This window comes from Malurus melanocephalus, unplaced genomic scaffold (assembly GCF_030028575.1).
Source record: "Malurus melanocephalus ecotype Western Australia unplaced genomic scaffold, MMel_1.1 scaffold_2, whole genome shotgun sequence".
Taxonomy (NCBI): domain Eukaryota; kingdom Metazoa; phylum Chordata; class Aves; order Passeriformes; family Maluridae; genus Malurus; species Malurus melanocephalus.
Genome location: NW_026623234.1, coordinates 5,423,996 through 5,450,862, shown reverse-complemented (window position 1 = coordinate 5,450,862; position 26,867 = coordinate 5,423,996). Strand labels below are relative to the sequence as shown.

The window sequence follows — 26,867 nt, the reverse complement described above, 5'->3', positions numbered from 1 at the left end:
AAATGCTGTGGTGAAAGTGTATTGGGCTGTCARTAGAATTAATAACCACTTTTTCTTTCCTAAATTGCTCTGTTTCTGGAAATATGTACAAACAGCATAGGAAATCAGAAATATTTATTGATCCTGCTTTATTATAAGCAGCACAAAAGTACATATGCTTAATGAACTTAACAGAAAGCTGTGCTGACACTTGCATTGTACTATTGTCCCTGACTTTCAGGTAAAAAAAACCTCAGCTGTGTTGTGCCAGTATCCCAAAAAGCCTTTTTCATGGGTTCTGTTCTCTTTAAGAGAACACTTAGGATTATTTTGAATGAATAGATTTCCAAGGGACTGTAATGTGTTTTTCTCTTTGTTTTTCCAAGGCTTTTTTTTTGAGGCATCAAGACTTAGGAAATCTTGTTCCCTCTGATTGTGTATCCTGCTCTAATGTTTTTTAGYCTGTGGCAAATCCCAACAGGATTTGACTTCTTTATCAAAGAAATATTATTAGMATTCCTGTAAAAACAGCCAGATAGACAACCTAGGTTTTAATTAGGGCCCCTCTCACTGATAGTCACCCACACACAAGAAGAACACCATGGTGTTTGCACTAAATACCTGTAAACCCACTGATTATATTTTTTTTTCAGCCCAATGAAATCGCTTCATTAATTATTTAAGTAATTCTTTAGGATCTCTGAGGGCCAGGGAAATCCTTGTTGTTTCTGTGTTCTCCTTTTCCTASAGCCAGCCCTCAGGTGGCAGTGGCACTCTGTCAAGGAGAGCTCTGCCCCTGAGCTTCACCCTCGACACCACCCTGGGCATTCTGCTTGGAGGTTTGAGACACCTGCTTGTCCAGAGCATCTGATCCAGGTGCTCCTCCTCTGACAGTCTGTAGTCTCTCTCAGTTCTGTAAAGTTATGGTATTTGGGGATCAAAGAGGTAGAGGTTTGCATGTTCCCAAGAATTATTTAAGAGAAGAGTAAAATTAATAAAATGTTACACTGTGACTTCATTAAGCAAACTCTGGTTGATGTGGGGCTGAGTTGTGGTAATCCTTTAGCAAATGAGAAAACACACTTCTGTAATTGGATGAGCTCATTAGTTTAATGCATCACTCTATAAATTACGTGGAAAAGTAATAAATTACATGGAAAAGTAATAAATTACATGGAAAAGTAATAAATTACAGGTTACAATCCCATAGGAACTCATGAATATAAAACACTTGCTGCTTCATGGAATCGTGGGAAAAATTCTGTGGTATTTTGGAAATTCTCCATGGCTTTTGCGTTTTTGCAAGGTAGAATTGTAGAACTACTGGAGTTGAGCTGAATRTCAGAATCTTCTCTTTCAGTACCATTTTTATGGCCTCCATTCYACTGTGGTAGAATTTAAATTGGTCAAAGCCTGTTTTTTACTCTGAGGAGTTACTCTGAGTGGGGTAAAGGGATGGTGATGGAGACAGATGTTCATGGCTCCTCATRTCTGGAGGGCTGAACTCTCCCAATTTCCTTGCACAAAGAAGATGAGCMCAAACCAACCTTCTGACCCTCTGCTAGTGAGGCTCTGCTTTCCTGGCAGCTGGGCTTGCTCCCTGCTCAGCTGACAGCACCAGAAGAAAACTTTGCCTTGCTGGTGCTGTACATTTCATCAGCACCCAAAAGCCTTTTGAAGGCTTTTTTCCCTTAGGTTTGTATTAGCTATTAAATATTTGATGTGAAATAGCTGTAGAAACCTGTGAGAATTTGGGARAATTACTGAAAATCACTCTCTACTTTCTGTGAGAGGAAAGTGATTYTGAGCCCATGTCAGAACTGATCTGGGTGGCAAATGGGCACCTCCAGCTGCCTCTGCAGAGGATGAAGAGCTGCTGCTGGTTTTGCTGTGAGCTCTGTGCTCCTCTGCCACCCCAGGCTCCCTGCTGCAGGTGATGGGACCCAGTTCAAGTGCTTCTGTGGCTCCAGACAGATCCCATGCTGCTGTGGGCTGCTGTTGTCACGATGGTTGTGGTGAAATATGACCTTGTCTGCTGGCCTGTGGCTTCCTGACTGTGACTCACCTGCATCATGGTTGTGATGCACAGTTTGAGTTATCAAGTCATTTGCTGTTATTGCTGRATTACATCTGCTTTTGGGAGAGAGAATTGTTTAGCTGGATACTTTTTTCCTCATTATGTGCAGAGTAAGCAGGGGCAGTGTGATGTTGCKTAATTTAACTTATGGAATCTACAAAACACCCAAATGTGGACACTGTGGAAAGGGTGCCAGTTAATTAGGGAGCATGGCATATWATCCAACTGGATGTCCCTGAACTTTTGCCCCTCAAGAGCTGGTAAAAATCCACTGTCATTGAACTGAGACATAAAATGACTTCAGAGCCTGASTGATGGAATGGCTATTGTGTTCAGCCTCCTGTAACCCTGGGAGYTCAAGCTCTTGTTGCAAATTGGAGTTTACTTCAAAAATGTTATTATATAAACAAAGTGAAATAGTTCTGAATTGTAATAACAATAAAACAAAACAACCCAACATGAAAACTTTAGGTGGGAATTCATMAAGTATTTTTTGCTTAAGTGGCAGTACAGCCTAAAACAGAAACATTCATGTATTCAATGCCTGAATCTATGAAAGACAAGACTTATTATAATCATATTTTTAAATTTTATCTAAGGTAATTCTCTTAATCTGAGTTAGCTCATCACCACAAGACAGTTTGAATACTCAAATACATTAGAAATGGTTGAGAAATCAGATTTTAATTTTTTCCTAAGTCCTGCTGCTTTTAAAAAGGATTTTCAGTCTGACTCTGAAATTTGAAATTCTAAAACATAAAGAGTTTAAAAAAAACTTATTTCAACTGYACCTTCTCACTATTGACTAACACCTACTTTTTGTGATTTAAATAATGTTTAATGTAATGGCTGGCTTCTGTGCTATTTTGTGTTTTAGTACTAGTACTAGGTCCTTTTCTTTTTATGTCTTGAGTGCTGTTACAGAAAAACAATGGGAAATTATTCTAAAATTAAAAAGAAATCAGACTTGACATTTTTAACAGTCATGTTTAAAGACCTTGGAAAAAATTGTACGTAGTTATTTTTGTTAAATCTCATGAGATCCTAACATAATTTAATTGAAAGTGGCACTTTAGCTAAAAAAGTTTCAATACCAGAAGCACCCGCTGGCACCTGTGTGTAATGGAAATAAGAGACAAGAAAAACTAAAAGCTGGTTTTTTTTAACTATTTGCCATTGCCTGTGAGAGCCAGCCATCACTTTGTAACTGTAATTTATAGTGAACTTGGTGAAAATCCTTGCAGTGGTGCATCTGACTGGAGAAGCTGGCGGGGGCTGGAATTGCCCCAAGACATCCCTCTGTGTGTGGTTATTTGAACCTTACAGTGGTGGATAATGACTGTTCCTGGATTAGCCTATGATAAAATGTGTGATCCATCTCCTTTTTTYCCCTTAAATCACCTTGGTGTTAAAAAAGAGCAGCAAAAAGAGGGAGCTCTTTGTGTGGCACAGAGCARGTGCATCATTTGTGCTTTTGAAATCTGTGGGAGGTGGAGCCATGAGTCAATCCATACAACTCTTCTTCCCAGCCACAGCTGCTTGGAAAATACTGTGGTCCAGGAGCACCTACCAGCTGGGAGAGACACAGACTGGAGCATTATAGGGGTGCCTTTTATCAAATAAAGATACCAATGGGATCATCGGCCTGTTCACCTTTGGTAAGAGAAAACCAGCGGTGGGGCAGGAAAATCTCTTGGGCTGTCTGGGTTAAGATTTATMAAAAGCAAATGTTTGGGGAATTTTGATCCTTAAATGTCAAATGAATCTGCAGCTGGCAGCAGGTAGATGGTCTTGGTGAGATGGATATAGCCCATTGTGAAGAGGAGAAATGGGACAAATATGAGGGTGTTCTGATACTGCCGTGGTGAATCTGGGTAGAAACTGATGATTATGGACTGCTGGATTTAATCACTGGCCCCTCTTTTGGCTCTTTTCCCCAGGATGGGTTAATCCGAGCAAACCTGCACAGGAAGATTGGAATCAGGAGGAGGAATGGTGAAAGCCCGTGCAGTGCTGAGGATGAGGTACTGTGCAGGAGGCAGCTCCTGGACTGCAGGGAGAGAGCTCAGGGGGTAAAGGGTGGCTGCAGGGTGTAAGGGAGGGCTGCAGGGTCTAAAGGATGTCTGCAGGGTGTAAGGGATGGCTGCAGGGTGTAAGGGAGGCGTCAGGGTGTAAGGGATGTCTGCAGGGTGTAAAGGATTGTTGCAGGGTGTAAGGGATGTCTGCAGGGTGTAAAGGATTGTTGCAGGGTGTAAGGGATGTCTGCAGGGTGTAAAGGATTGTTGCAGGGTGTAAGGGAGGGCTGCAGGGTGTAAGGGATGTCTGCAGGGTGTAAAGGATTGTTGCAGGGTGTAAAGGATGGCTGCAGGGTGTAAAGGATTGTTGCAGGGTGTAAAGGATGGCTGCAGGGTGTAAAGGATGGCTGCAGGGTGTGAGGGAGGGCTGCAGGGTGTAAAGGATGGCTGCAGGGTCTAAAGGAGGGCTGCAGGGTTTAAAGGATGGCTGCAGGGTCTAAAGGAGGGCTGCAGGGTTTAAAGGATGGCTGCAGGGTCTAAAGGAGGGCTGCAGGGTTTAAAGGATGGCCTGGTCACCTGCAGTGCTCCCTCAGCCCGTCCCTAAGTCTCTCCCTAAACTCAACTGTTGCTGTGAGAGGGGACATTTATTAACAGCTAGTTAAGGGAATATTTGCTTCTTGTGTGAGTGTGCTCTTGAGAGTGCAAAGCATTCACTGTGGCTTAAGGGTTGGGAAGATGATGAACTTGTGGTCTGAATGTTAGGCAAGGAACTGGGAGAGCTGGATCTTAGTCTTGGTTTACTGTGGTTTGCATCTTATGATGGTAGACATACCTTGTAACACCCAAGGCTTAGTCCTTAAATTGTTTTCCTTTACTTTATGAAGGCAGATCAGCAAAGAAAGTGGCTTATTCCAGTGTCTGCCACTTTTCTGAACACTTATTTTTATGAAGATTAACTGTTTTTGGAAAATGATGAATATTGTATATACTAGATGTCTGCAAATTATTCAATTTTGTGAAAAATCGGTGATTAAAAAGATATTAAGTAACTTAAACAAAAAATAAAAATAGTATGATATCTCTTTTCTCCCCATAGTTTTCTCAGTGTGCTCCCTACCTGTATTCAGTGCAAAAGTGTAAGGCTATTTCTCTGCTAGATCTGGGGRAGCAGTGAATTCACTAACTACTGGCACTGTGGAATGATTTGGTTTATGTCTGCATATTTGCTTCATACTTAGGCCATCTCAGAGTAAGTTTTCTCCAAACACATGGATATGGGTGGTACTAAAGCTGAGGATGAAAAATTAATCTTCTGTAGTTGGGATGAAGTACTGAGCTTTCAGCAGTTTGGATGACACACTTTCCTTCATTCTCTATCTCCATACTGCTACCAAGAATTAGCTGAGGTGGGTGGGTTTCTTTCAGACCTCCTGGTTTTGTTCAAATGACACTTCTGAGATAATAATATTGAGCTGAGAAGCTTCCCAGTGGGCAGTAAATAACATTTGGCCTGGTGATTTACTGCTTTCTAGATGGTTGATCTGCTTCTGTCAGGACAGTGGTGTATCCAAGCAAGAGGTACACAAGGAGGTCCTAAGGGGGAGGCTTCTCAGAAATCATGAGTACTTTGAGATTTAATTGCTGCTTTCACTTTAATTAATGAAGCAACTCCTTCTGCATGTAATTTTTTACTTTTGGTGTTCATCAAGACTGTCTTTTTTTTTCTGTAACCAAGTGTAGGGTTTTGTGGGGCTGTGATGGGGAGTGGAGGGAGAGCAGAAAAAATGGAGAGAGTTATGGAGTCTTCAAGCTATTCCCCTGCAGAACCCTGCATGATGGGTTGATATTGCTATACCTCAGTGCTTCTCCTGGGTAAATTTATCAGGCCAGCCTAGATTTGTCCTGTTTAAGAACATTCTGAATCACCTGTTCTGTTTTTTTTTTTGTTTTTTTTTTTTTTTTTTTTTTTTTTTTTTTTTTTTTTTTTTTTTTTTTTTTTTTTTTTTTTGTATTCACGCACAATTATAGCTTTTCTTGCTTATTTGTGTTTAATTGCTTGATCTAACACACTGGTAATTTTGCTCTGTATTCTCAGCTTTCCATTTTCCTACAGTGTTTAGGGCTTTAATGATTCCTGGTTTTCTTCAGTCCTGGTTCTGTAACAAACCCTGATTTGTGTACATATACCAGTTCTGCTTGCTGTGTTAATGCTGTTTAATTTCTATTAATGCACACACTATCTATGAATGGCAGGTTACCTTTACTCAATGTCAAATCACAAGAAAGTATTTCTTCTCAGAAAATACTCAAATACTTAAAATGAAAGCATATTCAACACATTACTGAGAGAATGATGTAGTRGGATAAGCTATGTTAAATATATCTGAGTTATTTGCTAATAATGAAGATATTTTTCTCATTGTTCTGCAGCCAGAAGTGCCTCAGTTGTGCTGGCTTTCTGTAAAAATCATAAGAATGAGAAATCTCCGCAGAGCAGATCTGTGTAAGTATCACTGATGGCATGYTTAYAGCTTAGCAAGAAAATTACTATCACCTGATTTTWATACTCTTGWACACCAGTCTTGCTCGGATTACAGTAATATCTCAGGGCTTTTTTGGTCAAATAAGTTGTATTTATTTTTATTTTCATTTAAACTCAAAATAATTTACAAAAAAACAGTTAAAAACCAGAAATTAAATAGAATAGAAATTCTGTGCCGGAAAAGAGGTTACCTTCCCTCTATCAGATGCTCTGTGATATTTCCCTTTCTCCTAACATTTCAGTGTCCCTTTTTTCACAGGTTGCCCAATTCCCTTCTGAAAGGAGCATTTTTGTGAAAGATACAGGAAAAATCAGTACTTGCTTTGGATGCTGCTGTGTTTGTGTCTTCATTGCTGTATCACTGGGGATGACTTGTGTATTGCAATTGGATTTAAATCCCCCAAATGAAATTTTCTGTTTTATTAAAAAAAATTAAATTTCAAGAAGTTGTATATGAATATTTTTGGAGCCTGGCAAATATTTGAAAATAGGAGTTAAAAACCCACAGGAGGCAGGGTGTTTAATTCAGGACTGTTGAAATTAATTATTTTGGCCTTTGTTATCTAATAGAAATGCTGGTTTAAAATTGGCTTTTGTTTGATATAAATATATGTAGAAAAGTTCAACTGTAAACCCAGAACATTTTCCTTTGGGTCTAATGCAATATTTACAAATGCTCAGAGGTTAATCTTTTCTTTCCCTGACTGAAATAGTAACAAAGTCCCGCTGCACTAATGATGCCATTTGTTATCACCACAGGGAGCCAGACTGATTGCTACATCAAACTGCKGCTGCCGACAGCTTCACACCGGGAAATCCGGACAAGAACAGTACACAACTGCAGAAACCCTGCCTGGAATGAAACTTTCCACTTTGTGATTCAGAGTGCAGTSAAGGTGGGATCTGTGGCTGTGACTCTGAGCAGGTGCTTTACAAAGGGAGCATCTTCCCCTGCTGCACACAGACTGTGGGAGGCTTGAGGTTCACACAGAGCTTGAACTCAGTTAAGCTGTCTGAAAGAAGGAGTTTAAACTCAGAAGGTTCTGGGATATCTGGAATAATGTTGAATGCTTCTTCCTGCCCCAGGACAGTTGTAAAAAACTTAAAATGTTCATAGCAGTCAGGGTGCAAGTGGTACAAAGTCCAGACACTGGGTGACCTTCCCATGGTTTAATAGTGCTGCACCTTCTCATGCTTCTGTGGCTGATCTGAGCCCTGAGGAACTGCCAGGGGAATTGCTGTCGTTCAGATCCTGTTAAGAGTTTGGTGATATGCTTTAATTTCCATTTGTAAAGGGCTAAGAATTTCCCCTTTCTTAGTACTTCCTGATGAAATGCCAAAATTCATCAAGGTAATAATTTTGAATTCGCCAAGGATCTGATGAACAGTGGGTGTACCCTCTGCTCTGTCTGGTGCCTGTTACCATCATGCATGTTGCCTCTTCCTCTGAGCTCTTTTTGTCAGCCAAATCTGATGATTTACCCCTTCCAGGGTAACAGGGGTTAGTCCCTGAAATCACAGTCTGAGCCACAGGGGCTGTGAGCTGAGCTCCACGCTGTCACARGAGTCTGTCCACATGAACCACACAAGGATGAATGCTGGCTCCTGCTGGATCTTCCTTTTGGGCYCAGTAATCCCAGAATTTGTCATTTMCATCCYTCTYYGCYTCTCTCCTCAGAACATCCTGGAGCTGACAGTCTGTGACAAGGATACTTTTACACCAGATGACGAGCTTATGACTGTTTGCTTYGATGTGGCTAAAATTCAACCTGGAGAAAAAGTTCACCTGAATTTTGAGCTGAATCYAGAGGTGAGTGGATAGAGACAATAATACTCTTGATTAGAATTTTGTCTCAAGTTACTACCTCTATTCAACATTAAATTGGTTCTCACACACAATGACTTTGTTAAAAAGGATGTTACTAAAAAAAAGTTAAATGCTTGGGTTCTAGGAGACCCCCTGTTGTGATTGGAATTAGATGCAAAATAGTTTCCATATTTAGAATTTTTCTGATTTTTTAGATTTCAGAAATATATTTTGAAAAGAAAAACAAGAGTCAAAATTTAAAAAGCTAATGGTTAGGGCTGTCACTGCTGTTATAGGACAGAGCAGGGGTGGGAAGAAACCTGTCCCCTTTTCCAGGCAGCTTTCCTGACCCTCTGGCCAGCAGTTCACTAGGGGTATCTTGTCTCAGCTTCACCAGGGCTTTTCTCAGGTTTCAGATAATGCACCTGGTGGTGAAGCATTTCATTCTCATGATAGTATCTTGGGGTTTTTCCTCCTTCTGATAAACAGCTGTAAGAAAAAAAATCTCAGCAAGTCTACTTGTGCCCTTTTTTTACAGAGTTAGAAATTTCTTTTAGAGAGACTGAGCCAACACAGAATGGACAGGCTTGATGAATGACAATCTCATCAGWATTTYGTTTTTTTTTTTTCTTTWAAGTCAGTGAATGWAATAAGAGTTTTATTTCCTGCATGTGTCTCAAAGAATACTGAGTTTGGTTGTATTAAAGAGGAGATAAAGAGTATCTTGTCAAATATTGAGTGGATGAAGTTGCTGAGAAGACAGGTGGAGAAATCACACTCATCTTCAACGAGAGCAGAATATCTACTCAGATTCCTTTCTGCAAAATGTAACACCTTCTYTGTTTGGAGGGTGTAGCAACCAAATTTCAGGGCTTTTTCACACTTCTGCCAAGGGCTTCAGTGTGAACTGCTGTGCTCTGTTTATTTCTAAACCACTGTGTCAGGCTCTTTGGAAAACACTCTTGCCTGTTTTTTGTATCACTGTTGCTTTGGAGAGTGTTTTTTAACTACTCTTTTAGAAGGCCAGTGCTTGCTGAGGACTGCTAACCAAACCTGTTGCAGCTTCTACAGCCTTCCTCAGGAAAAGCCTCCGTGGCTGAGGCAGCTCAGGTTTGATTGCAGCCCTGAGTTTGCCCTGAGCCATGTGCAGAGCTGTCCGAGCCCACTGGCCAGATGGGAGTGCTGGAGGTCAGACCAGCTGAGCTGTGTCTCAGGAAATGTCCTGGGCAAGCTGCCCTTCTTCATTCTGTGACAAACCAGGCACCCATGAGGCATCAGGCATCATGGTCTCTCCGTGGGTTTTTAGAAGATTTATGGTTATTTTATTTTTTTGAAAGTGGCTTAGTAATGGAATAGGCTGGGCAACCTTAATAATCGGCTTTAGGGCTGCCTCTGCCCATAATGATTTCATCTACCAGGGCATCTCAGGAGGGCTGAGGAGTCAGGAGGGTCATGTCAGACCAGCAGGGTTGCCTTGCTCAGCCTCTTGCTCACTGTGGCCTAACAAGTCTTTCYATTGCTGTGCTCTGGGCTTTTCCGCCACAGAAATGACTGGGACTCAACAGAAATATAATTTGTGTGAGTGTGTGTAAAACAGTATAAGAAGGATGGGAACACAATCAGGCAGATGCTGTGAGCCTTGTTTCTGCTGTTCTCTGGACAGGGTTGGAACAGACCATCTGTTAGTTTGGATCACACACAGGTATTTGATACAGTCTGCCTTGCATCTGTGTAAGGTGACTGCTTTCTAAAATCTGTGCCTCAGCCTTCTCTTACAAACTTGCAACCACTGTAATTCTCATGACTTAAAGACTTGGGGATAAATCAGCGAGCAGAACTCCCTGCTGCTGGGTTCCATGCCACAGATTCATCTCTCAGGGAAGCCACAGGAGATGTCTCTTTTACCATTGTGAAGTCGTGAATATAAAATTACTCCTCAGTTTTACTGCAAAGATGATCTTGCCATGGCAGCTGCATTGTCAGACTTGGCATGTTTTTCTCACTCATTCAGAGTTAAAGTATGATGTGAAGCAATATTTGTCAGTAAATGTTAGTTATTCTGAATATGAATGAAAAAGTGCTGCTGTCACTTGTGAGAAAGAGATTTACATTGCCCAATAACTAATGTTTTCCTCCCCGTGGGTGATCCAGAAGTTCTCTCTGCTATACTCTTTTTTTAGTGTGATGTTTCCAGGATTGGCTGTATCCCATAGAGCAGAAAGTGGCTGGAGTAAAGTTGTTCGGCCTCTTTTACACTCTCGATGTTCTACTCTGTTGCTGCTCTGATTGTTTTATTTTCCCATCTCTGTTCCTCTTGATTTGTCTCTCCTGAGTTCTTCCCCTGATTCCCCTTCACAGCTTCAGTCTTCTCTTTTCTTCCCTTCACCCTGGCAGATTTATTTTCCAAATTGGTCCCTTCTACCACCTTTTTTAATGTTTAATCGCTATACTCTGCAAATTATTTTGTTTCAACCAAGGCATACTCCTTATTCAATAAATAAATCAATAAATCAACTATGTAGTTAACTATTAACTACTATAGTAAATTAACTATGTTAATTTATTCTTAAGTATGTTCTCCTACATCATTCACCTGCTATTCTTCCCTTCCTCAGCACTGACCGACCCATGTCTTATCCTACTAATAATGAATAATGGGACCCTCCCTATTCCATGATACTTAATTTTCTCTTTCTCTTGAGTGGACTGCTGGCTTTTAAACAGTAGAGCAGTGGAGAAATGGAATCAAAGAGTAGCCATGGAAAACTTTATTCATTCAATAGCAAAACCTTGCAAGGGAGTTATAAAATAATCATCGGATCTGTATCAAAGGAAAATATTTTTTGTTCGTAAATTAAAAATAGATCTTATTTTCAGACTAAGGAAGAACTAGAAGTGGAATTTCTACTGGAAAACATGTAAGTAGAGAAATGTTACAGAATTTGTCATCATAAAACTTTGTTTTGGAGAGAGTGGTAATGCAGCAGTGGAGAAGTGGCTCCAGGTACCTGTGTTCAGACAACCCATCTTGGCATCTTCCCCCTTGCTGCTTTTTTCTCCTGAATTTGAGTGATAATCTTGCTATTTATAGCTGAGAATGGGTGTTTATTTTGTGATTGAGCCTAAGGAAAGATGATACCCATCAGGAGAGATAAGAAAGAAGGAGCATCCTTGGGAAGATACTGGACTTTGATCTGGCAGAGGCTGCGAGACAGAGGGGAAAGATGGAATTCTGGTGGTTCTTGCCAGCTAGAAAAACTCAACTCAGAGAACTATTTKCTTCTGCAAGTTTATTATTTATATACTTTAAAATAAACCTTTTTGGCTTTGCTTTTCAGACCAGGTGTATCTGAGAAGATCATTACTAATGGCGTACTCGTGGTAATTATTTTTTTTTATATGCCAGTTTTATGGCAGGGCAGAACTGAAGGATGTGATTGGGAGACAGGGAGGAAAAGTTCTTGTGTTCACTGTTGGGGGCTGAATGATATTTAAATGTGATGACAGATCCCAAATTATTTTGGCTTCATTGACCACAGTATTTCTTGCAAGATTTACCCAAGATAATCAGCTTCTACAACTTCTTCATGTCCACAGACCATCATAGCCAAGCCTGGCTTTTTTTTCTATAGGATGCCTACATCTGCAGTGAGAGTCCTGAACTGATTCTGTGACCAGTGAYTTTATTGCTTCTCTCTTCCAGTCTCGTGAAGTTTCCTGTTTGGAAGTACATGTGAATGCAACAAAAATGAGGAGTTCTTGCAAAAGTGAGGCTGGCTTAAATTGCTTGTCGCTGCTTTTTTGTGCTATGGGAAATGCAGCAGAATCTAGATAAATATTTGGTCTCTGTTTGCATCAGGGCTGCTTTGGGGTTTAAGTTTTTCCTGAATTTCCTACTTGCTATGAGGTATTCAAATGAATGCATGCATGATTTCACACATAGAATTGTGTACAGAGTGCCTGTTAAAAACTCCCCTCAAGCTCAGTGCCTTTGTAATTCTCAGGGGATGAAGGGAGGAGCCTCAACTGTCGGGGTGTCAGCCCAGACCCTGCCAGCAGCTTTTGGGATCAGTTCTCTGAGTAAGGCAAACTTAAGAGCTGTGTCAGTCCTAAGTCCCCGCAGTCCAGGGGAGCCCCAAGGGGCGAGGGTAGCACATGGTTCCGGTGGAGGAAAAAATTGTGGGCCAAATTAACCTTGGTTAAACCTGCTGCACTAGGGCTGGAATGTCTCTTGGGGCATTTTTATTTGCTGATTTCAGGGCTGGTGCAGTTAACACCTSTCTGTGGTCTGCTTCTTGCTCTTAGGGAGAGATTTCACGTTCACGATGAAAGGATCCTATGAAGAAACCCGGGATATTTCCATAGGTCCTCACTGCAGACCAGGAAGCAGTGAAAGCACCAGGTTCCACTACAGCAAACACAGTGAACCCCGGCTGCTCATGACTCTGCCCAAGGAGTGTTTTTTCTGTTGTGTATGTTTTGCTTCAGGATGGTGATCACACCTAAAGTAACTTTTGGGAGAAGAATTATGAGTTAATCTGCCTCTGATATTTTTGCATCTTTTCTGGTATTTTTGTGTCTATGGTTTACAAATAATATTTTCCTTATAATGTTTTTTCCCCCATCCTTAAATCAGCATGGCTCAGGTAGGAGGGAAATGGATSTAAGTGGTCCTGTGGCTGTGCCTCTGCATTCTCTGGACTTGGGAAAGAAAGTGACAGTGATGAGAGTGAGTATCCTGTGGTAGTATTTGCAATTCTTTCAACAAGATTAACTAAATATATGTGAAATATTAATTTTGTTATTATGAATGCATTAGCATGTTATTTATCTGCCTAGCTCTGCATACACTCAGAAATATAACCATTATTCAGGAAAAAAAATAGGATATTCAGAATTTCTGGCTGCTTTAAAAGTATTTTAAAAGCAGGATCCTCATGAGGATTGTGTGCTGAAGGCCTGAGAAGAGACCAAAAATTTCTCATTAGACTGCATAGTAAATTATTGCTAATACCGTAAAACTTGCTTTTGCAAAATTTCAATTCTGAATTTAAAATTTATGGTGTTTTCATTCTTGATTTACAGAGAGAATCCTATGAGGTGTCTGTGAAGGAGGAAAATGGGTAAATCTTTTATTTCTTTTGGMTGATTACTTAGACCATCTCCCCTCCTTTCGCGGTATCATCTTGAGGTGAAAGGAGGCTGCAGCTTAAAGTAGGTCATTTCAAAATAGGAAATAAAGAAGTACTTGGTTGAAGAGACTATGGGGAATGGTTAAATAAAAAGATTTAAAGCTTTTAAATTGGTTAGTAAGAGTTTAGAATAGAAAAGGCTGTAGAATAAGTTGTGGAGTATAAACAGTCCCAATGTTTTTCCTAATGTTGATACTTTAACTGTCTTGTAACGTTTATCTATAATGTGTACTACTTTTCTAACGCCGCTATGCATTTACAAGTCCTCTACAGATATTTTTTGAATGAAACACATGGACAGTAATTATTTCATTGACCAGCTTGCAGAGAATTTCTGAATGGMAACATTACCCCCTATTGATGAGTTAGCTTCATTGCAAGTGCTGGCTGTAGGTGAATGATAAATCAAAGGTTTTTACTGAATAATATTTAGAGCAGAGGCAGTGAGCTGATTTTTTAAAAATTGTTTTTGTTTGGGGTAGGTATTTTTTGTTTGTTTTGATTTTTTTTTGTTTTTGTTGTTTTTTTTCCCTGAAAAATAACTCCTGGAACAGCGACCCTGTGAAAATATAACTTATAGAATGAATCATGCACTGATGATATTTATAATAATATTTATGATATTTATAAAAATTGTATTTATAATAATGTACAGATAAGAAGAGTTAAGTTTAAGAGACATCTTCTGACTCTAATAGTTAGAGCACAAGTCCTTTGTAGAGATATGCTGAATGTGGTATTAGGGTCCTTTTAAATAAAGTGTGGAGTTTAAACAACTACTTAAATAACTGTGTGCCTCAGGCAACTCATGCATAGTGAGAGAATATGAATAGGAGGTGCCCAGATATCTGAGTTCAGTATGAAACAGCTTGAATTCTGTTTCTTTGCAAAAACTTTTCTCTTTTTAACTTCCTTAAGGTTTAATATAGTAGTTCAGGACATAATTCTGGTCTAAAATCTCCCTGGGAAGGCACAAATAYGGGGCCTGTGATATCCATCTATCTTTCATTTGCATAGGGGCCCCTTGATGCACATGAAAGTATCATTTCTTCAGACTGGTTTGTTGTTGGTTTTGCTGAGGGTCCCCAGCAGAAATGGCTGCAGGTGATGCTTTGTGTTGTTCCTGTTCCAGCTGCAAGAATTTGGATTTGCGCTTGGGGTTTGATCTGTGCACGGAGGAGCAGGAGTTCATCTGCAAAAGGAAGAAGGTGGTTGCTGCTGCTCTGAAAAGTGTTCTTCATCTAGATGAAGACCTGCAGGAGGATGAGGTATGGGGGACAGCATCTTGGGAATTTGAAGGATTTATGACCCACTTTGAGGCACGTGGATGTGATGTACCTGTGTGATGACCCTTCCAGCTCTTCCACATATTCTCACTAAAGAATAATCTGCTTTAGAAAGAGGGTGTTAGATAAATCTATAAAGCTTGGTGCTATCTGCCTGGAGAATAGCAAATATTTTATGTACACTTAGAGGAAGAAAAGAATTATGCAGGCAGGTTTTGTGCTGCTCTTCTGACCTTAATTATACTATACAGAGCTTTACAATGTGCTTTGAAGGGAAGAGGTGAGGAAAAATGGAACACATTGAGAAAATCTGCAAATATGTTTTCCCATACAAGAACTGCACTTTCCCAGGCTCCTGACTTTCCAAAGCATCACTGATCAGGAAAATGCTTTCAGCATGTGGTGAATTCCATTGAAGTTTACACAACTCAAACACACGTCTCAGCACTGCCCTGAAGAGGGTGAATTAGTTAACACCTGCCTGAATCAGATGTTGATGTTACTTTCTTTTGCATGGCCACCGCTGAGTGASCCTGTGTGTGTGCAGGTGCCGGTGGTGGCAGTGGTGACGGCCGCAGGGGGAGTGCGCTCCATGACCGCGATGTTCGGCAGCCTCCTGGCTCTGCAGCAGCTCGGGGTCCTGGACTGTGTGTSCTACATCAGTGGTTTATCTGCCACRACATGGTAAGGGGAGCTGGGCTTGTGCTTGCTGTTTGTGTGATAACCTGGTGAAGCTGTTTGTATGATAACTGAATTCACCAATTTTGCCTCATTGGTGAATTCACTTGAATTTACTCAGCTTGAATTCACTCYGCTTCCTTTTAGCACTCATTTTATGGGACCACTCTGTGCTGTTGTCCTTATTTCTTCCAGCTACAAGAAACAAATCAAATGAGAGCGACAATATTTCTATAATTGCACTGAAGTGTTTACACAAACACATGTATTTACACAGGAGGGGTCAAGGGATCAAGGGATTTAACACATTTTGCCTTGGAAAGGTTGCTCTATACGGATATGAGACAGAGCTAGAACAGGAGGGGTGGGAATGAGGAGATGACTGGAGTCTGCTTGAGCTCTGGGAGATGGCAGCTCAAGCCTGCCCTTATGCATGCCACGAGTCTGAGGTGACCCACCTGCTGCACACCCAAGGAGGGGRCTCTCACACTCGCCAGGGCAATATTTGCTGCTAAACTCCAGCATCTCATTTCACACAGGGTCTGACCCAGCTAAGGGAACTGGCCTCAGACAGAAACTGTGGCTTGGACAGTCAAAAAGTAGTTCTAGTAAAACAAGCTAGGATGATTTTGAATGTATTTGTGCAGAAAAAATTGAAACTATGATAATTCTGTCTCAACTTTGAAATGCTTCCTCAAGGTAAAATCTGGAGGACAAGAGCCCTGAAATGTAGCCTGAAACAAAACACTTCTGTATGTCACAGGCCAAATGAATTATCACATGCCCTGTGATAAGTCATGGTACCTTTCTTTTATCCAGGACCATGTCAAAGTTATATGAAGATGCAAATTGGTCCCAGAAGGATCTCAGAGGGCCCATTGGCGATATCAGGAAACACGTGACCAAGAGCAAGCTGCACTGTTTCTCTTTGGATCACATGAAATATTATGAAGATGAGCTCTGTGAGAGGAAGCAAGAGGGGCACAAGGTGTCCTTTACAGATTTATGGGGACTCTTCATTGATTGTATGCTGCATCATCAGGTATTTGRTATTCTCTCTTTCTCTTATTCTGAAGGATTTCTAACTTCCCATGTCTAATGTTGTGGGTTCAGTTAGAGAAAAGGCTCTCAAAATGTCTGAGGGTCTAATTCATCTGCTTTTTAGAACAAAAATAACAAAGTAACCCTAAATGTAAGCATCTAGAGCGTGCACAAATTCAAGATGTTAAGGAAACWGATATTCCATCTTTAGTTTTGGGTCAGGTAACACACAGAGGAGAGGTGGCTCTGACAGAGTTCAGGTGCAGCAGTATTTACCCATCAGCTGTATTGAAGGAAATGGGTCTGGGGTGACTTTTCTTTGCAGCACCTCCAAGACAGATGAATATCTTTCTGTCCTTAAAGAAAGTCATATCCCAGATAAGCTTCTTGCATTTTTGCCCTGTTCCCATGCCCAAACTCCCATAAGCACAATGCTTTGGGGAAGGCTCATGGCAGATAACCCACGAGCACGCCTGTGTGGCCAAACAGCTGAAGCACACAGAACAAAACCTGCTGAGGCTGAGCAGATACTTCATTGATAGTTGACGCTTAGAAACTGTATTAAATCCATTAAATCATGTTCATCTTTTGACAATGACTTCTGCTCTTTGTAAACAGGGAAGTACTCACAAACTCTCGGATCAGCAACTAGCAGTAAACCAGGGGCAGAATCCACTCCCCATATACCTGTCCCTCAATGTCAAGGATGACTTTAGCACTTTGGATTTTAAAGGTATAAATTATCACACACGCTCCTATCACTCTTTCAAGTTTCCTTTCAAGGCTGGTTGAATGCCAGAAGTTTTTACTGTATGTCCAAGCCAATAAATCTTTTAAATAATTTCTTTTCCCCCCTTCTTCATATCTGGTTTCTGTCTTGGATGAAAAACATGCATCCTATTACTGAGGAGGGGCAGGGCTCTGTGCCTTGATCAGTGACTCTCATCCCTATTCCCACAGCATTTTCCAGTGCAAGTAAARTAAACCCTGCAACTGAACCTGGTCATCTGCTTCCAGGCACATCTGCAGTCCCAGTGCACTCTGCCAAGGTTTCTGTGTGGGGAGGGGGTTTGGTCTAAGTTTTTTATCCTCAAGGCAGTGAGTATGAGAGTCTTAAAAATGAATGGCAGCTGGTGTCATTGCTGACTCAGAGGAACTAAAAATGCCACATCATGTGCAGGGCCTTAGCTGTCAGTGGACTTGCAGCCCCAGATCTTGCTTCTTAGAGCAGAAACGGACCTGAATCCCAGGATGAATGGATTTTGGTGGGGGAGATGAATTTAGCTTTTGCGTTCATGCATGTTGAATATCACTTGTTTGTTTCAAAACGTGGTGGTTTGAGCTGTCATCATCATGGTGAATGTATTGGCCTTGTTCTTCCAGCTTCTGATTCTCTGAGCTGATTTTCACACGTGTTCAGGTGGCTGCAATAAATCCAGTTTGATGCCTTATTTGCAGAGTGGGTGGAGTTCACACCTTATGAGGTGGGGCTGCTGAAATAYGGGGCCTTTGTTCGTTCAGAGGATTTTGGGAGTGAGTTCTTCATGGGTCACCGGATGAAGAAGATCCCAGAATCCCACATCTGCTTCTTGGAAGGTAATTTACTGTCTCAGGAAAACATCCCCTTAATAGCTGCCTACACAGAGGGGGTCTGAAATTGCAATACCAGCAKCCAGAGAGTGGATCTGATGCAATTTCAATTTCAAATGAGCCAAAAGTGACAGAAGARGAAAGAAATTCTTGAGACAAATGTGGCTGATTTGCTGAATATCTTAGGTTRGACCTAAACAAAACACAATGCATAYRCACAGAAACTGATCATCTGAAGTATTTAAAATCACAGTCTATTTTTATAGACAGTCAAGTTTCGAAATTGGCCTGGTCATAAGCCAGGCATTGTGTGGAATGGCGTGGCATTTGATATTTATATGAAAATTCACAGTATTTCATAATTTAAACAGAGACTGGATCCAAGTATGTTGCCATAGCTGTGCTCTAAAAATTCAAACTAACGTTAAGTATGGAACCTTTTTTTTTTTTTTCATACTTTCAAGGCACATGGAGCAATATATTTTCCCATAGTTTTATGGATGCYGTCTACCTCTCAGGTCATTCAGAACACTTCTGGCACAGATGGACTCGAGACACTGAGCAAGACATTGGTTAGTTCTTTAGATTATTTTTCCCTTGCACCTCCATTGTCTTCACACCCCTCTGAAATGTCAAACCTGACATTTGGTAAAGGGTTTGTTTTTGTGTCCTGTTTCTGGCTCAGGGGACACCAAGCACTTGGGAATGAAGAAGAAGCAGGAGACAAACAGTTGTGCTGTAAAACAGGAAAAAACATTGTGCTGCTCATTGTGCTGCTCAGTGTGCAATGAGCCTGGGGAGTTTTGTTAGTCACGAGAGGGTTMCCAGAGCCCTTTGGGGAGGGAGAGGCCGGACAGGGAACAGCCAGGTGATGGTGTGACACTGGAACCCCCTGCCCAGGACACTGTGATGGGGATGGGGGCCRTGGTGGTTTGGTCATTATTATTATCAGAGAAACACTGACCCAATGCAGACATGCAMACTCTTCTTCTCCCCACAGAGGACCATCCTGCTCTGCCCAAGAGGCCCCACGAACAGACAGCCTCCTTGTCCATTCCCAAAGGTTCCCTTTCCAAAACTCTCAGACAAATGATGACCGGACGGCCGGTGGTTTCAACTTACCATAACTTCCTCAAGGGCTTGCAGCTACATGACAAGTATTTGGAGAATGAGAACTTTTGCATGTGGAAAGGTAATTGTGAATTGGTTTAGATGTGACTTTGAAAGAGATTTGAGTGTTGATACTTGCCGAGTACAAATATTTGATAAGCTTTGTCATAAAGGAAAATTTTTGTTAATATTCTTTGATTAACRTGTTTGTGGAATTGATTTTGCCAAACCCCCCAATGATTTACTCCTGGTCTTGTTTCTGTCTTGGAGAAAGTACAGCAGGCTTGCTTGAATTATTTTATTCCATAAAAGACTGACTTGAAGCTTCTATGGAAGTGAAATCACCACAAATTTACACCAGCTGAAAAAGCAGAGTAACATATCACTTTGGATGAAGCTGAGTCTCAGAACTTTCCCTCTTACTGATSTCAGAGCTGAGCTATAGATGCTAAAATTGTGTCAAAGGCAAATACTTTACAGTGGGCTTTGTATCAAAGACTAAAATACATAAACCRTATTTTTTATCTTTCTCCTCTTGTTATGTTGGAAAAAAATGGACTTGATTCTGCAGTAATTAATAATGTAAGTTTTTGCCTTTCAGACACAGTGCTGGATTCTTCTCCCAACCAGCTGAATGAAATGAGTGACTACCTCAAGCTGATAGACACCGCTTTCTTCATCAACACCAGCTGCCCACCCGTCCTGAGGCCAGAGAGAAAAGTGGATGTCATTATCCATCTGAATTACAGTGGAGGATCACAGACTCTGGTGATGTTTAGAAGCAGTGATTCTTTATCTGTATGACTGCAGCAACTGAAATACCACCACACCTTTCTCTTCTTCTTTTTTTTCTTTTCCCCCTCCAGAAAATGGTCTGGTTTTCATTAAGTTAAATGATYGTATCAATGGTACTGTTCCACACTGTGACCGTGTCACTGCCTTTATCAGGGCTGTTTTCAGTGTCTTTCTGGGACATGTATATGAACACAGACATGTAGAAGTTGTCCTGTTCTGTCTATCTGTCACCCTGGTACCAAGTTCCTCAAGTTAGTCAACTAACTTTTATAATGTAATTAGTTAACACATAATTTTGAAATTTGGAATGAAATTGAGGGGCTTATTTGATTGATATTAAGGTAATTTATTTCTAAGAGGACATTAAGACACAGACTAAGAGTTGGACGCACTGAATGCAAACATTGAAGAACCTGTGAAGCCACATGTTATCCAAATCCTCTAAATGTGGTCACTAAATCACARAAATTATCTGCATGACTCATAAATTTCAGTAATAGTAACCTTGCTTTAAAAATATGAAGTGTTAGCAAATCAATCACATTTCTATTACCTAGGATATATCAAAATGAAGATGGTATGTTTGTTCTAGTGCATAGTTAGCATTATTTATAAACATRTGAATCAATCTCAAATTTTCTAGTGCAGCAAAATTTTAGTTTTGTGGCTTGGTGGTCTTATTTCAACCTCTCTTTATACTGAAATTCTCTTCTCTGTTGAGCCAGCCCCTGGAACTATTCTCAAAGTACTGCTTGGAGCATGGGATCCCWTTCCCCAGCACAGAGCTGAGCCAGGAGCACCGGGAACACCTGAAGGAGTGCTATGTGTTTGAGGACAGCTTAGAGGCACCAATCTTGGCCTATTTYCCACTGGTGTGTGACACTTTCCAAAAATACAAGGCACCGAGTAAGTTGACAGCACTGGACATTTTTTGAGATTGTCTCATACGGTTTATCCATTGAATTTGTTCCTCTTCCAAAACAAGACCCTGACAAGGTCCTGAGTTGGCCAAGTTATTACATCCCAGTCCTGCTGTTATGCACATAGTGTTGGCCAGCTAACCAGGGATTGGAATGAAGAAGTTCCAAAATAAAATCATGAGTAGCTGTACCTCGAGGGAAACCCCCTSTGGCACCTGGAGCAGTTCATGTTCCTTTGATAATGAAGGAGAGCAGACAGCTACTAATTTATATCCACTGACAGCTAACACTGTCACCTAACAGCCTCATAAAGACATATAATGTTTACTTGGTTAACAAAGCTAGAATTCTCCTATTCCTTGTTTTCTATGAAAARAAATGAGAATAGAAAGTGCTGACAATTTCTAATAAAGCAAAGGCTTTGCCAGGATAACAGACCTGATAATAACAGATAATAAGCTACTTTGATACCTATAATTTTTGAAAAATTGCCTGATTGCTTTCTGTAGTTCAGCAACAGACTGAAAAGCAAAAGAAATCTGTTGGTTTTTTTTTTTTTTTACCAGAAAAAAAACTACTTGGCAAATTCAGTTTCAGTTTACAAATAATTTCACGCACACCAACTCCAATTTTCTTGTTGCTAGTTTTGTATGATCCAGGAAACTTTCCTCAAAAAATGAACAAAAATCAGTGTACAAGCTTATTGTAAAAGAACTCRTGCAGTTCATTACCTTCTGTGTTCTGCTGCATGTGCTTTAAATCTCAGCCACCTGAGAAAGAGGATTCCCAATCCAGGAACTCTCTGGCATAATTTTTTACCAGCTGGTAGATAAGGAGCTGTCATCTCAGATCTCAATTGAAAAGTTAAACATGCAAAATTCCAAATGTTAAAAAATAAAATATTCTGATGCAAAACTTTAATTTAGAGAGGAAAGCATTTCGCATGGACAAGTTCTGCCGGTCAATTCTRAACCACAGTCAAGCAGCGAACTGGTGGATTTTATTAGTGCAGCTGACATAGTTGGTACACAGCAATTAAATCTTGAACCATTTTCAGGAKATAATTCATTTTATTTGTGTTCAGCATTGCCTGGTAGCAGTCTCCCACCTCACCACCTTTGCTGTGCTTTGCTGTTGTTTCAGACTTGGAGCGCAGTCCCGCGGAGATGGAGCAGGGAAGGGTGGAAGTGTCCAACTGTGCTGCTCCCTATGGCACTGGCCTGCTGACCTACACTGAGGAGAACTTTGACAAACTGCTCAAYCTGTGCAGCTACAACATCCTGAACAACAAACAGCTCATTCTTCAGGCTTTGAGAACCGCGGTGGAACGAAAGAAGCGACTAAAAAACTATTTGGCACCAGATTCACGTAAACAGCCTTGAAGTGTGTTTTGAAAAATCTCATCAGAAGGAGATGCACAAACGTTTTGRTACTGGACTAATAAATATTCACCTGCTGCAAATTCACAGATGTTTGTGATGGCAACAGAATTTGTGATACCAACTCTTTGACTTCTGCAACAGTGAGATGYCAGTGTGTAGCTGCTGCTGCTACAGTTTTATTCCCACTGCCATCCCAAGAACAGCGTTCATGAGATTCTCGTCCTTGTTCTAGAAAATGGGTTGCTAAAGAAAATACATTTGACTGGTTGTTCTTAGGTCTTATTTTCTGTTGTATGCAACAATATACATGCAGAGTAATAGMTGCTGTACATATACTAAGTACCCATGCATAATCTTATTAAAACGAAATTTATAGTTGAAGTCATTGATGTATGGGGTTTCATTAAGTTCTATGGACTCAGCTCAGCTAGCGAGTTGTTCTGGGAAAAAGTCATTCTTGCTTCTGATACCGAGAACCAAATCTCTAGGGAACAATGAGCTTTGCTAAGAACCTTTGAGGAAGAATGAAAGAAAAGATGCCAATTCAACTATGAAAGATAAAAATTGGAAGGAAACYCTGCTTTCGAGAATGCAGATGCCTGGAATGATAATGCCAGGAGAGAACATTTTATGTTGTTACCTCCAAGACTGTCCTTTTCAGTGCATCATTTCATTCAGCAGGCGGTAACACCAGCAGGTGTCTGTCAAGATTTGCTGCAATATAAATCAAACCACTAAAGTCTCCCCTTCATAAGAGGAACCTGTTGGCAGTAACCTTTGTGTCTCCTTTTCATGGATCTAAAGTGGTCAAATCCAACGACTTTTCTCAGATACTGATAGATCTTTCTGTTTCACCAGCCCTCTTAAGCAGAAAGTCAGTTTTTCACCTTCTTTCCTTGCCCTTGGTCAGGATGAATTGATGTTATGTGTCACCAGTAAAACTGCAATAGTTTTCTGTGAGTAAAGAAGAAAATGAAGATGTCACTCTGACAGCYCAGTTATGCTCATAACTTTATTTTTAAACAATAATGAAATGGGGGTTTAAAAATGTGATTATTTCACAAAATATCTCTTAAGTATTTAAAAGATTTTCAAGATTCATTACTAGAGCACCAGGAGGGTGGAATAGAAGCAGCTCAATAYGTGCTTGGTGCATTTCACCCACTGGTTTTTGGTGGTTGCAACACTTGGCACTGGGCCTCAGGTTTAGTCACCCAAGGTGTGGTGATGATGTGTGTTTTTGGCAGCTGATATGGAAAATTAGGATGGCTTAGAAGAGCTGAGGAAAGGGAGTCCATTTTCAGAAATCTGGGCCTATTTAGCTTGCCACTAAAAACCTTAGGTTGCCTCAATGGTCTCGCTTAGCAGCTCAATGCTTTGACCTAAGTCAGACAAATGCTGGTGTTTGTSTTGGGGTCTGCTCCAAGGATCTTACACTGCATGAGACAAATGTTTTAGCTGGGAGGTCTTATGGTCAAGCTTAAAGGTCTTGCCTTGATGGCTTGTGTGATGTCTCCAAAACAGATTCATTACTTTTTCTTGTTTGRGGAAGAAARGGCTTYTTATTCCATTCTGTTAAAGCCTATTCATGCTGTCCCCATTGCAGCCATAGCTCAGAATCCTGCCTRTGATGTKATGGTGAAAGGCAGCATAAAAGGAYRTGGRAAGARATGTTTGTTCGAGTGGCTTGCCAGCTAATCATCAACAATGGCAGTGGAGACACATTCAATATTATTGGAGGTATTTTTTTAGGGATGGAGCTGAGGCTTGGTGACATATCAGCTGGGTTCTTCCAAGTGATTCAGCATTGATGTAATTGTTCTGTTTAAGAACCAAGTAGGTCAGCAGCCCTTTGTTGCTTTTTTTTTTTTTTTTTTTTTTTTTTTGGAAAACACCTGTTTGTGACCTGTCACACAAGGTAATGTCATGATCCTGGAAACAATTAGCTGTGAATCTTTGTTGTGTCTATTAGGGCTCAAACATCTCACAGGCTGACTGCAGATGAAGTTACCTTCTTAATTAGCTGGTAACATGGGGTGACTTCCTGATATTCTGAGTATTGGTTCAGATTGAAATTGCCTCCAGATTTCYCTGTAAAGGTCCTGGGCTACGTGTCTTGCCTAATTACTGGGTAATTAGCTGGCACAGGCTGGTGCTGGTATTCCTCACACCTCTGGTCTGATGGGGTTAGGGCAGTGAAAAGCTGCTTGAACAGTGCCTGAAGTGCTGAGTGAACCTGGAGAGGTCAGGCAAGCTCCAAGCGCTCCTGCAAAGGCAAAGAGAGGTGGTGTTGGATGCTCAAATCTACAGAGCGAGAGATAAATGTTCTGAGCTTCTCCTTTTTGAGATGAGGATTGCATTTGAAATGCTGTTGCAACAAATCAGAAGGCAGGGTTGCATATATTAACAGATGGGCCAACACTTCAGTGATGATTTTTGAAAGGTAAAGCAGCCCAATTACTTCATGTGAGTGAGTAGAAGTGAGATTTTATCTCTCCAAAACGTATCAAGGACATATGGAATTGTTTTAACACAGTTTCTCAATAGTCTTTTGAAAGCAGAAGTCCTTCATATATGTCATAATCAGAATAGCATTTTAAGCAAAAATATAATTCCCCACCCCTTCAGCTAGTGTGACCACTCTCTCCAGTGACTGATTTYGTACCTTTTATTATCATGAATTTAAACTCAGATTCAGACTGAAGTTCTCTCCTGCTTATAAATGGATGATAAATCTTTTTTGAGCCTTTTTTCCTCTAACATATGCCTCTGCCACCTTCTCCGTGAATGCTTTCTCAGAAAATCCCTTTTKGAATCTGATGTGATTTTTTTCTTTTAAAATTTGATGTGATAAAAAATTTCAAGAATATAGRAGAGTTTTGAAGAACAGGTGTTTTGAAGGTGTGGTATGTAGAAACATGAAAATAAAATGCCAGCATATGAACAAGAATGTTACATATATGTGTAGGGGTGGTCGTGCTCTTGTTTGGTTTTGGGTTTGGGTTTGGGTGTTTTTGCTGGGTTGTTTTTTGGTTTTGGTTTGGTTTTTTTTATAATATCTAAGGGTTGCTTAAGATTAGTAGCAGGCCAAAAATAACCTGGTCAAAGATCAATTTTCAGAGTCAGAAATCTGTCACGATGTGGAAGGAAAGTGACACTTTTAATCCATGGTAAATCTTGTCTGTGGGGATTATTGAGCTTAGGTCCTTAGTGTAATTGGAATTTGCCTCTGCTTCCTCTTGTCTGATTGGCAGGATGAGGTCTTTGTAGATTTTGTAGCTTGTGGAATTATTAAAAAACAAGGAAAACAAACAGAAAGGCAATACCCAGAGAAAACCCCCAGCTACAGATCTGACACCCCGTTTGTTAATTTGCTTAATTCGTTAATCCTGAGTAATTATTTTCTAATGTGACATCTGGCTATTATTTTTAACACCTCCAGCACGTGTTTTGAATATTCACCCTTCTTGTTGTGTTCAGGGTGTGTAAATGATGACTGTGCCCATTGTCATCCCAAGGGTGGTACAAGGATTCTGTTCTCTTGCAATAAGATGAAGTCCCCCATTTGTCACAGGTTTCTGTAGTCCTGTGTTATCAGAAGGTGACAAAGTGGTGTAGAAGGTAATTGTGGGGTACTGAAAGCAGCTGTTACTCCTACCTGCAACCTATTGAGGCTTGGTGTAGAATTATCTGAATGTCATGTTGGGGAAACCAGTGTAGATGACTTTTGACTGCCTCAGATCAGAATGATCTRTTGTATCCACAACATCTTAGTTAACACACAGCTGCAAAGTCATGTGCATGTAAATGTGCACTGCAAAGTGCATGAAAAGCARAGGAAAATGACATCTTCCTTTTTACTCTCCTTGCTATTGCTCAGGGCTTTAAAGGGGCTGTTGAATGTTCCCTCATCAGTTGCRCAGTCTCCCTAAATTTAAAAAGCAAAGAAACAGTGTAAGTAGYATGTACATGAAGATCACTGGCATTTTAAAATTATTATTGTGGCAATGTGATTGCTATAAAGAGCCAGTATATGGCTTTTTACACTTCAGACATGAATTTGTTTAATGCATGCTTTATGGTTCTTTGAAATTGTCCTTGAATTGTGGAAGAACTAATGAAAAACGCAAAAAGCCCAGCACAATACATGACCTTGGAAGCAGCAATCACTCTGAAATTATAATCCTCATGACACATTTCTACCTATAAAAATCGTGTGGGACAAACTGCAAGTTCATGATTTTTTTTTTATTTTTAGCAGATGATGTGTTAAACACCAATGAATAAGCCATCAAGTTTTCTCAGTGCTGACGAAGACTTACTGCTACAGGTGTTAGGAGTATTCAATTCTTAGTTCAATCATGTATTTCCTGCATAAACAAGATTATTATTCTTGACTGGCACAAAGATGCCAAACCTTTAAGTGATACTGTTTTCCAAAGCCTTCTTGCAT

General features: G+C 40.5%; 1 protein-coding gene across 1 annotated transcript; it reads left to right on the top strand.

Annotated features, from left to right (window-relative positions):
* The first annotated feature begins 3,562 nt into the window (after window positions 1–3,562).
* On the top strand, window positions 3,563–24,067 carry LOC130573491 (cytosolic phospholipase A2 epsilon-like). Its single transcript, XM_057365949.1, has 21 exons — window positions 3,563–3,714; window positions 3,997–4,080; window positions 6,502–6,574; window positions 7,373–7,509; window positions 8,292–8,423; window positions 11,298–11,338; window positions 11,759–11,801; window positions 12,124–12,187; window positions 12,726–12,892; window positions 13,057–13,149; window positions 13,506–13,543; window positions 14,745–14,880; window positions 15,446–15,582; window positions 16,396–16,618; window positions 17,236–17,350; window positions 18,076–18,213; window positions 18,672–18,779; window positions 19,208–19,399; window positions 19,919–20,085; window positions 20,838–21,018; window positions 22,176–24,067. The coding sequence occupies exons 1-21, from the start codon at window positions 3,688–3,690 to the stop codon at window positions 22,412–22,414; spliced, it is 2,535 nt and encodes an 844-aa protein (XP_057221932.1). The 5' UTR covers window positions 3,563–3,687; the 3' UTR covers window positions 22,415–24,067.
* The last annotated feature ends 2,800 nt before the right edge of the window (window positions 24,068–26,867 follow it).